This window comes from Leuciscus leuciscus, assembly GCF_965113295.1.
Source record: "Leuciscus leuciscus genome assembly, chromosome: 21".
Lineage (NCBI taxonomy): Eukaryota > Metazoa > Chordata > Actinopteri > Cypriniformes > Leuciscidae > Leuciscus > Leuciscus leuciscus.
This window is the reverse complement of record NC_138745.1, coordinates 30,767,506-30,779,523: the sequence shown is the minus strand read 5'-3', so window position 1 is coordinate 30,779,523 and position 12,018 is coordinate 30,767,506. Positions and strand designations below refer to the sequence as shown.

Below are 12,018 nucleotides of genomic sequence, written 5' to 3'. Positions count from 1 at the left end.
TCTCGAAACATTTCGACTTTAATCTCGAAACATTTCGACTTTAATCTCGAAACATTTCGACTTTAATCTCGAAACATTTCGACTTTAATCTCGAAACATTTCGACTTTAATCTCGAAATGATAGCATTTTTTTTTTTTTTTTTTTTTTACGTACTTTTTTTTTTTTTACGTTGCGGTTCAGGGCTTCCGTATGAAATTGAAAAACAGAACCAAAATATTGATGATTCATCTGGCATGACATGTTTTTGTCCAATCAAATGGTCTAATATTTCTGAACTGAAATATTGACCGCCCTTCTGAAAGTAATGATCAACATGAGCACAGGGGAAATTCCAATATATTTACTCTAAAATAAATCACAAGGCATTTTTATTCCCATAAGACGGATGACTCAGTAAGTGTTGGCCTTTGAGCAAACATTTCTTCATCTTAAAGCCTAAGAGTGTCTTTTTTATATATATATAAAATGAAATCTTCTATCACAACTTATGTGCAATGACAAATGTGCAATTTGTAGGTTCAAAAGTGTAAACACTGGTTCTATTAAAACACTCTTCTGTTCATTTGAACATTACGACCATGCAGCCTGACATAGTATCACTGCACACTGTTTGGGACAGGAGGACTATCTGTTTGTCCAAACAATGGAAACAGGGACAGTGTTCAGGAAACCCTTCTTCTTTACATTTCCGTTTGTGCAGAAATTCCAACTTTAACAAAAAAGCCTGGTTGTTTTTTTGAGTGATCAGATAGATATGCAGAGTTGCAAACCACAATTGATTTGTAAATCAAGCTGATCAGACACTGTGAAAGACCAGACTCTTCAAGTGGCTGTTTTCCAGCAAGTGTTTTCTATTTTAATCAAGTCAGACAATGGTATTGTCTCGGTGTTAGATTGGATGGCTAATGCGCTTCTTCTCTTGATGATCACAATTAAAAAACAAACATTAAACTGCTCTTTCTACTTAATGTTCATTTACGGGGGGGGATGTAAAGAGGTCTTCAGGAAGGATGGAAAATGTGTTTACTGCTGGCCTAAGAGCACAAACGGCTTGCAAGAATTTTATGATGCGTTTGCATCTTTTTTAATTCCAAAAAGCTGCCTTTCTACTTTCTGCAACTGCATGGATTACAAGCACAGCTCTTCAAAATTTCTCTTTCATTAAGTCATACGAATGTTTTTATCGTTAACTCCCTGGCCATGTTCATCATAGTCATACCATCACATCTTGAAGTCAGCTTTTAAAATTTTGGTCCAAGTTTGTAGCTTGATTTCAGTTCTATCGAACTGTTCCAAGCAGGAAGTTGGACATTCCAAGCTGAATGGAATGCAGCATGTGACATAGCTAAATAGTTTAGTCATTTCGTTTCGTACCATTCCAACTTTGTCTTTAAATAACACATTAATGAGAAAGAAAACCGCAACAACAAAAATCAGGAAATAGGCTACATCACCTGAGGGTCCAACGCTATCTCACGACCAATTCGTACGAATTCGTACGAATGATAAAAAGTTGGCTAATTCGTACTAATTCGTACGACCTCACTCGTACGAATTTGTACGATTTGTCTAAACCCACGTGATGGGTAGGTTTAGGGGCGGGGTCAGGGGTAGGTCATTCGTATGAATTCATACGAATTGGCCAATTCGTCAAATATGTACGATTTTGCGAAAATCGTACTAATTCGTACGAGTCAGGTCGTATGAATTCGTACGAATAAGCCACTTTGTAGAATTTGTACGTTTTCCCGTGAGATCGGGCTGGAGGGTCAGATGAGTCAGATGACTGGGGATTTCAGTATGGTTCATAGAGGTCACTAAAGCACAGATTTCGTCCATCTGCATCTGAAAATAATAACCATTCTCTCTCCTCATTTTTAGTAGTGTGTGCTAAGGCAAGCATCAATGTTACTAATGCTCATCATCATGCTCATTGATTTGAACTTGACCCTAAGTATTAAACACAAGCAATTAACTCATCTTGAGCAGTTTGTGCTAAAGACATGAATGGTACCTCAAATCGTCAGAAGTCTAAGGAATAGCCTATCACATGAGACTCTGGACCACAAAACCAGTCATAAGACGCACGGGTATATTTATGGCAATAGCAAACAATAAATTGTATGGGTCAAAATTATCGATTTTTCTTTTATGCCAAAAATCATTAGGATATTAAGTAAAGATCATGTTCCATGAAGATATTTTGTAAATTTCCTACCGTACATATATTAAAAAGTATATTTTTGTGAGTGAATGCAGTACAATCGCGAACATAATTGGACAACTTTAAAGGAGACTTTCTCAATGTTTAGATTTTTTTGCACCCTCAGATTCCAGATTTTCAAATAGTTGTATCTCGGCCAAATATTGTCCTGTCCTAACAAACCATACATCAATGAAAAGCTTATTTATTCATTTAGGTGATGTATAAATCTCAATGTAAAAAAATGGACCCTTGTGACTGGTTTTGTGGTCCAGGGTCACATATGAACTCTTTTGACATGAGCCAGTAAACAACCACTTAACAACAACCCAGAACACCCTAGCAACCACACAGCAACACACTAAAACGCATAACTGCAGCAACACCCTGGCAACCACCCAGAGTAAAAATGTAGCCTTTAGGTTCTTATTAAGTCTAATTTCTTGTAGATTGCAGTAATCCTAACCACAAAAATGGCAAGTAAATATGTCTACAGGTGTCTTTAAATAAATATATGGGCATAAACAGCCCTTTTATGGTGTGAATCAAACAGATGCATCCTCTGTCTGGGATGGGGAGAGAAAAAAAACAGCTGTTAGCAATTCATCCCCGCAGGAAATAAATGAATCATATGGACAGATGACCTTTGACCCATCTAACGCACAAACACATATCCACTCAGGCATTACTTGACGACTGGTCCTTTCTAGAATTGAAGTCTACTTAGTCGCTGTCCTCACTAACAGACCCAAAAGGGATCTGCATCAGCAAACCTCCACAAAAAAAGCTCTGTTTATTATTATATTGGACCATATTTACATTTATTCCACAGATTTTCCCCCCAAAATCAGCACAGAAGATACACAAAAAAAATGTCTGCAGATTCCATCTGGGCCTGCTCATTGGGGAATCTAGGACGAAACATGGAGAGGAAATATTTTCACTTCAGCGACAAATAAGGAGCGAAAGCATGCAAAGCAAACAAATAAATAATAAAATAAATGTATAAAATAAATAATATGGAATAAACAAAAATAAACAAATAAATAAAATAACTGATTTTATAGTCTAGAATGTTTTAGTCCTATATATTTTAGAAATGTAAATGCATGAAATAAATAAATACAAATAATTAGATAAATAAATACGCATTAATATACATAAACACAAAATAACTGATTTTACACTCTCTGGAATGTTTTTATATTTTTTAAACTTAGTACTAAAATAAATAAATAAATAAATAAACAGTTTATTCTAATTTTATACTCTATAGAATGCTTTAAAATATATATATTTTTAATTATAGATATTAGTTGTGATTTATTAAGTTCATTGTGACCGATGGGAACCTTTCGTCATTTAAATCCAAAGGATGCAATGGAACAAATTCAGAACAAGAAATGAATCTAAACTTATTTTTCTTTACCTCCTAATCATTTGGACCATTTAGTGTTGGCTAAATTGCTGAAACGATTATACACAGTGAGTATCAACTGAGAGCACATCATCTGCCTGGTGCTCATAATAAACATTAGCAATCAGATATAAAGCACAACAACAGTCTCTTAGCTTTGCAGAGAGCTCATATGCATGGTCTCCCAGGCCAATCCTAAAACCCCAGGAAAGAGATCCCACCAGTTTCCCGTTCTGCTGAAAATCCACATTAGGATTCAAAGAGCAGCGTCAGCGGGAACAGAGCATTTAGATTGACAAACTAGGGGAAAATGGGTTATGAAGGAGGATCCCTCGGGCTATCTGAAAACGCCCCGGTGTTGATTCCGAGACCCAGCGTGAGCGCCTGATTTCACACCGCAGCATCTGGTCTCGTTCTGCCTCCATTTACACCATCTGCCTTAATAGAAACAGACAGCTACAGAAATGAGCTCTCTGCCCCTCCATGCTCTGTCACATTCCTCTCACTCCATCTCTAATCAACTGGATGTTGATACAGGTCAGTGGAAGAACCACATCACGATAACAAAGACAGGTTCAGGACAGATTCAAGCAACTTATAGTCTGGGTGAGAAATTGGTGATTTAGTGACTTGATTAGAAGAATCTGGTTCAAAATAAGATCCAGTTATGCTGCCTGCGAAATGTGGTTTTGGTTATGACAGTGATCGTCAGTCAGATACAGTGTACGTCCCAATTTGAACCTATCAAAACCCAGCAGATAAACATTACTGCGGTTTTAACCATGTTGCACCAGAAAGCATGCACTTTTCAGAAAGAGCCTGTTATGGGAAGGAACATTACTTCTGTTAGAGTCGAGGAACAGTGTAGACAAATCAGAGAACTAATGCATGTGAAAATGCATTGTATTTCATTCATCATCATATTGCATAAGGGCTCTCTAATCAAGGACGTCTGAACATTTGTGCAATCTTGTTCATAATCTTTCTCATAAAAGTATGAACCTCAGTTTTAAGCTATTTAAACAAATGGACTTGAAGTCTCTCAAAGGACAAACTGAAAATGCAGAGCATAAAATCAATCTGAACTGTTTTTACACCATGATTACAAGTTAACTAAAACATAGGGCCTGCATAATTTCAACATGTCTAACTTGATGTACTAAAATGAAACTAAACATGAAATTAAAAGATTAATTAAATAACTAACAAAAATGACACAAACATGCAACAAAATTACTTCAACTTTAAAATGAAAACTGAAAATATTTAAATAAAAACTAATCCAAAATAGTCAAAAAGTAGGCTAATAGTATATCATTGATAGGCTACTAAAATAAGACTGGTCTAGAGTTCATCATGTTCAGGTAAGAAATTCTTTTTAGTTGGGTTCTCTCTCTGACCTAAACAAAACCCATTGAAGCTCCAGTCCTCTGTTGAACCACAACATGTTGTCCAATATAGTAGCATTTGTGTCTGGGCTCAAATTTAACTCCAGTTAAAACACATTGTGGGAAAAAATCTTAGTAAACAAATTCAAACTGACAAGAGTGTAAACGGGAATAGGAAGAAAGTGTACATGACTTCCGAAACATGTTATTAAGTTGCTATATTTTTGAAGTATAACACGGAGTCCCAAAGATAAACTGTGACAGTGCGGTGCACAAAGCTTATCTTGACTGTTTGAACCATGAACCTCTGTATGACAGTGTAAACAGACGGTCTGACCTGCTGGTAGTTCTCCTCTTGCGGTTTGAATGTGTGATCCAGCGGCTGAAACCTCAGATTCACATGAGGAAACTGATGAAGCCAGTAAGTCCACCAAGGAGCGATATAATCAACCCGTGCAGACGACATCCTTCAGCAGTCGAGGAGACGAATAAATCACTTCCCCAGATAGAGACGGTAGACAATTAGGGTGTTTCTTCCCCGTTTACTCTCCGCTGTCTTGTCTTCTCAAACAAAAGCCATGGATGTGGACATTAGAGAGACTGAGTATTGAAACAAAAGTGCCGAAAGGTACATAAGAAGATCTCTGAATACTTCCCCCAAATCGCAGACCATGAGAATTCACGTGAAACGTGGAATTATTTCATTAAATCCTGGTCTCGTGCCGCAGCCATTCCTGCGCGTGTTGTGCGCTCATTCTCTGCTCATACGGGAGCGAGCTTGCTTTGAATGAGCGCACGAATGGGACTCGGGGTCGCGCCTGAAGAAGAAAAGAGGCAGTTTCTTTCTTTCGGAACTTTTTTTTAATTTTCTTTTTTATGGTGGTTTAATTGCGTTGAAAACGAGATTCAGTAGAGATTGGGTATATTCTTGCTTTTAGAGTTTAGCTTTAAATTACTTGTAAGAATAAAATATATTTAAAAAGATAAATGCTGAATGTAGTCATTAATATCCGACGCAATGCTGCCGTCTATTGGGCAATTCAAGTAAATGCAGACACCGGTACAAAAGATCAATTTGTTTTCAGTTTTATTTTCTTCTCATCGTTTCGTTCCAAAGGGGAACATATAGACAGAAATAAAGGCTAGCATTCTGCTACATTAACTTTCATAGTGAGATCATTTTATTATTGTTCGCCGTTTAAATTGTATAATTTTATTAGTGTTCGCCGAAAGAACACCATCGACACAGTGAACCATGGGAAAATCTCAGAGTATTAACAGTATAAAAAAAAGTTGTGAAAAATATGATACACCGGTGTTTTACCAGATGAGAAGTTTATCTATGAATCATCTTTTTACTCTTTTAATTAATTTTATAACTATCATATATCTCTTTTAAAACTTTACATTTTCCTTGCTTTTATTTTGTGATTAAATTGCCATAGTGCATGAAAGGAAGGATGCCAAGTGTATGAAATGTGCTATATAAATAAAATTGCCTTGTGCTAATTCTTTAAGAACATGGTCTCTTTGTGTTGGTTTTGTTAGGTTTGTAAGTAGATCTTAAAACGTCACTCCTTCTGTCAGGGTCTTGCACAGTAAACTGTACATTTGTTGAAATATCAGCAATAAATCCTCTTAATAAACACCTTGTAGTTTCAGGAACTTGAAGAGAAGGCCACATCTATGGAAGTTTTGTAAATGTTTAGAGACTGACTTCGTACCAAACACCATTGTTAGTTAAAATACCATAAATATAATTGGTTTTCTAAACAAGCAACTTAAATTATAATTGTGTGCAAGGAGTTTATAAGGGTATGAAGCTTGTGAGAAATACAGCAAGTCAAATGTTTGGACGCACTCGACTGTAACATTTACAATATAAACCTTTTGGCTTAAAAGCCTTAATGCTAATAAGTTTGAGTTCACTAAATACAAAAAGATATCAGCAAAAATTCAGATTTTTTTTTTTTTTAAGACACCTCTTATTCTCAGCAAGACTGCTTTTATTTGATCAAAAATACAGTAAAAACTGATGTTGTGAAAAACTTTTCTATTTTAAATATTGTAATTTCTATTTTAATATAACAATTTGTTCCTGGCAAAGCTGAATTTTCAGCATCTGATTTGGTCCTGTAACATATATAATCAATGTTAAAAACAAAAGATGCCCTAAATATCAGCATTTATTTGAATGAATGTTTTTGTAAAAATGCTATTTGCTGACCAATTTAATGTCCTTAAAATGACAATAAAAAAAACAAACAAAAAAAAAAATCTTACTGACCCCCAAAAAACAGGTGTGTATACTTTGCACAACCTAAACAAGCATGATTTTTTTATCAAACAGATCAAAAACTGTGAACAGTATAGAAACACACAAACCACTTAATTTTTTCCCAATTTTATTCCAACATTTTGTACAAGAGACATCTATTTCAGCTCCTTCACAGCCAGACCTGAAACCAGAGAGAGAGAGGGGTCACATTTACAGTAATGCTTGTGAAGACACCAAGTCAAGTTGTGACAGCTATAAGTGTTAGTGAACCGGTGGAACTGAAATCTCAGAGTGATGCGAAACTCAGCACTAGGTCCATCATTATTCTAGCAAGCGTGTAAATGCACAGTGGGCACAGGACAAGCCCAAAGTGTTTGGACAACTTGCACACTTCTCACAAACACCTGATGTTTCCAGTTGAAGATTAAAATCAAGTAAAGGATCTCACAAATTCAATATAAACCAATTAAGAGCTAAACTATAATACATAAACATTAACAGCTTTACTTCAAGCCTGAAAATGTTAACATTCCCTGTTGTTTATAGGTGACTGTTCCCATCACTTGACTCAACCCTGGGTTCAATGATAAATTAACATTTCAAGATTCATAACGTTCATTCTATATCCAACAAAAATGGCATTTCTACAGACAAACATTTAGTCTAAGGGCACGTTTACACGACAATGATATGTTTAATACGGAGAAGTTTTTCCTTTGAGTTTTCTGCATACAGACGACATCAACGTAAAAATGATCTCCAATAACATGGATACGCGAAAATGAATAAAAACCCCAGTATTCTGCTGCCAGGCCATTGGATGGCAATGAACCACTATAGACTGAACATGTAATACGCATGTGCATGATGTCATCGTCTCCAGATATTCGTGTTTTTGATGTATACAAGGGAGACCGTTTTCAATAATTTGCACTTTGAAACCCGTTTTCAAAACATTGCGTATTCAGGCACCCAAAACGCCGTTGTCGTGTAAACGAACGGCCAAAACGCATAAAAGGTTTTACGTTTATAGTTGAAAACGGCGTCGTGTAAACAGCCCCTAAATCAGTGGTTCTGAACCAGGGGCCTCAAACTTCCAAGGGGACGTCAAGATGACTTAAGATTATTTAAAAGACAAAATGCAACAAATAGGAATACTCCATGTGTCTAAATTCAATTAATGTTTACTTCGAGAATGACTTTAGCTGGATGAAGGTAATGAGAAATCCATTTACATAATAGTTTTAATCAGAGTATTGTCTTAATCAGCTTAATATCGGAAAATTGTCGTCCATGTAAACGTACTGACTGATGTGTTCTGTTATAATCTGATTTGCATTTCATCACTGTAGTTTGATTGGGTGTTGTTGAAGACTGACCTGGTGGCAGGGACTGCTTGAGCTTTTCAGCCTTCTCTTTGTCTGTGATGACCAATGTGTACAGGTATTTGCTGCAGCGGACCTTGAACTTCACATTGTCTTTGTTCTTCTTGATCTTGACAGCTGTTGGAAAACATGAATTTAGAGAAGTCATCAATACAAGTCAACATTTTCCAATAGCCAATGCAGAAGCTAAATATGCGTATACGCATGTAATGCGTCAAAATGGCAATAGTATTATTTGCACAATACTTGTTACAAACTCAGGCCTCTGAAAGTCATTCTTCTTGTACATTATGTCCTTTTAGAGCAACAGCACAACATCTGTTCAATCTTAAGCCAGTGCTTGTCAATCCGGGTCCCGGAAGACCCAAGTACTGCACATTTTGGATGTCTGTCTTATTTAACCATTGATTTACATCAGCTTATTTCAAGGTGCGTGACAGCTATAAGTGTTAGTGAACCGGTGGAACTGAAATCTCGGAGTGATGCGAAACTCAGCACTAGGTCCATCATTGCTCTAGCAAGCGTGTAAATGCACAGTGGGCACAGAACAAGCCCGTAGTGTTTGGACAACTTGCATACTATAGTCTCTTGCCTTGACCACACTAATACGTTTTCATTTGAAACGCATCTTTTTCTCTCTGTTTTGGCCTTCTATCCACACACTGAGGATAGTGTCATTATCATCAACTAAGACTGAGCTTTTTGAAAACACCCACCTAAGTGGATAAATAAAAATAAAAACATTTGCATTGTAGTGTGGACTGAAAACAATGACGTGACGCATTTCGTAACCACAGATATCTATGGTTATAACGGCAATGTTGTGCCTGCTGATTGCTGTCAGTGTTGCAAAGGATAAATGTGCCTTTGTGGAATCTTCATATTACTTTTCTGCAAAGATGACTCACAATTGCTGAAAAAACGACAATTGCGTTTTAGTCCATACGGTTTTGAGGGAGACATGGTGCAAAAGTGAGCATTGGGATATTTTGGTAATAAAATAATCGTGCCAGAAGAACATTGCGTGAGCATTAAGTTGATAAGCATTTTCAGACGTTTCAGTGTGGATGAGCAACTTTTGGAAAACGCTAATGGACGGGGAGCGTGCGTAAACAGCGTTTTCAAATGTATCCGGGTTAATGTAGACAGAGAATCTGAACCTGAAATGAGTGTCAAACGTTCAAAATGTGCAGTCCTCTAGGATTGAGATGCACTGCCACCAGTTCTGTGAAAACTTGAAAAGCATCAAAACAAACCACCTGACACAATATCACAGTACTACACCAGCAATACATGAAATGAAAAGCCACCTCAGAGATCATAAATGGATTATGACTGGTTTATTTGAAACTAAACTTACACTTGGCATCCTTCCTTCTTGCTGTGAGCAGGAAATCTTTGATTTCTTCAATTTTTCGTGGCTAAGAAAAAAAAAACGCACATTTGAGAGATCTTGCCTTTCACATATAATAGCACTCATATCAATGCTAAAATCAGAATCATGGTTTCTCAACAGCCTAAGCTTTCCACTTGTTTCTGATTCTGACATTTCTAGATTATCCACAAGCGTGAAAATCATGTTTTAGCATTAGCCACATTCTGCGTACCCATGATACTACTCCTATAGACTACTTTTAAATTAATTTAAACAGATAATTTTAAAACAAATGGCACTAATACAGATAAAACAGAACAATCCATCAATTAGTAAAACAACATTAATGCAAATGCAAATACAAACACAATCTCACCATTTTGTTTCAGGTGCGGCTCGACCCTGCAATGCAACAAAACACTTTATTGTAACACTTTTCCAAACAACTTTCGGTAAATAATCTGTTTAATGACACATTTAAACATACGCTTTAACACCAAACATTATATAAACGTGTATGGTGATGGATGGATGCAGATTTATACGGATTATTTTGACAGAGCTAAACTGCTAACACTTACACGTCCTGCGAGCGAGAGGGGAAAAGGGGCGGGACTTCCGCGTGAATCCGACATATAAAGCGCTACGGTGGCTCGAGAGGGGCTTTCCAGTCTAGCAAGTCAAAACTCACAGTGACATCTACTGTTTAAGCATGGATATGTCTTCATGTCATTTATTCATATAGACTATATTTAACATATTTGTACTTAAAATACTTTAAACTGTCACACCATTTAATATTAACAATTTGCGCCATTTAAATAAAAATACATTTTATCATCGTTGTCAATGTGTTTTTGCTATACACTTCATTTTCTTCATATTTTGATATAAAATAGACACAAAAAGAAAAAATGAGAGAAAGAGAAAATGAAAAAAAATCGAAACATTCTTAAATTCTAACCTTAAATCTTGATATTGAATAAAGAAAAAGTTGTATGTTTATTACCCAGGATAATGTTTACAAAAGAAAAAAAGAAAAAGTGAAGCACTGGTTACAAAAATGTTGCTGGATATTAACAATCTTCAGATCATAATCATTCTTTAGGAATGTGTTCAATTAAACATGATGCTGGAATAAATTGGTGCATAGAATTAAAAAGTCATGGTCCAACAAATATATATCAGTTCATTAGCTTATAAAGATCCACCACTTTTTCTGTCATTACATTTATGATCTCACTGTGTGTATAATTAGGTGTAGTTAAAGATAAATATTGGGACTGGCATTATTACTTATGCTATTATTATTATTATTATTATTATTATTATTATTACACTGTAAAAAAAAATATTGTTGGTTTAACTTAAAAAAGTAAGTAACCTGGTTACCTTGAAATTTTGAGTTCATTGAAATAAAAAATGTGAGTTAATACAATGAAGGAGATTGGTTTAATCAACACAAAATAAAAATATTATGTTATCTGAACAACATTAATTATCAATTAATAAAAAAAAAAAAACGATTAAGTCCATTTGACAAAAGAAAAAAAAAGTTGTGATGATAAATCGTGTGTGTGTGTGTGTGTGTGTGTGTGTGTGTGTGTGTGTGTGTGTGTGTGTGTGTGTGTGTGTGTGTGTTGACCAATTATAAGAACCAACTTGAAAAGTGAATCACTGATTTGCTAGATCTGATTCTAACAGCCATCAGTTCAAACAAGTTATGCACATCTGCCATGCATACACATGCACATCAATAATTCACACATCTGGCTTTTGAATTTATTTCACCTCATCTGCTGGATTCTTGAGTGACATCTGCAGCTTCTCTGCACTTAATTAATAAAGGTAGACACCAGCACTGCCCTCCTCACTCTAATTAAGGTCCCACTGGCTCATATGTGTTTCGGCCCACGATCCCACAGCTCGCTCCCCTCCACTGAGCAGAATGCTGATTGGGTTCATTTGGCT

General features: G+C 36.0%; 2 protein-coding genes across 5 annotated transcripts in view; both read right to left on the bottom strand.

Annotated features, from left to right (window-relative positions):
* ttyh2 (tweety family member 2) overlaps positions 1-6,432 on the bottom strand; it is a 60,411-nt gene extending 53,979 nt beyond the window's left edge. Inside the window, exon 1 of one of the 4 annotated variants that reach the window (XM_082151950.1) lies at positions 5,347-6,432. In XM_082151950.1, the coding sequence (XP_082008076.1) occupies positions 5,347-5,475 (129 nt within the window). In that variant the 5' untranslated portion in view covers positions 5,476-6,432. The remainder of the gene's footprint in view (positions 1-5,346) is intronic. The other 3 variants (XM_082151951.1, XM_082151952.1, XM_082151953.1) reach the window with 3 other exon arrangements.
* Positions 6,433-7,397: 965 nt separating this feature from the next.
* On the bottom strand, positions 7,398-10,714 carry rpl38 (ribosomal protein L38). The gene is made up of 5 exons (XM_082152003.1): positions 10,629-10,714; positions 10,424-10,449; positions 10,033-10,093; positions 8,667-8,789; positions 7,398-7,468 (listed from the first exon to the last, which is right to left on the bottom strand). Exons 2-5 carry the CDS (start codon positions 10,424-10,426, stop codon positions 7,443-7,445), a joined length of 213 nt encoding a protein of 70 aa, XP_082008129.1. The 5' UTR covers positions 10,427-10,449; positions 10,629-10,714; the 3' UTR covers positions 7,398-7,442.
* Between the last annotated feature and the right edge of the window lie 1,304 nt (positions 10,715-12,018).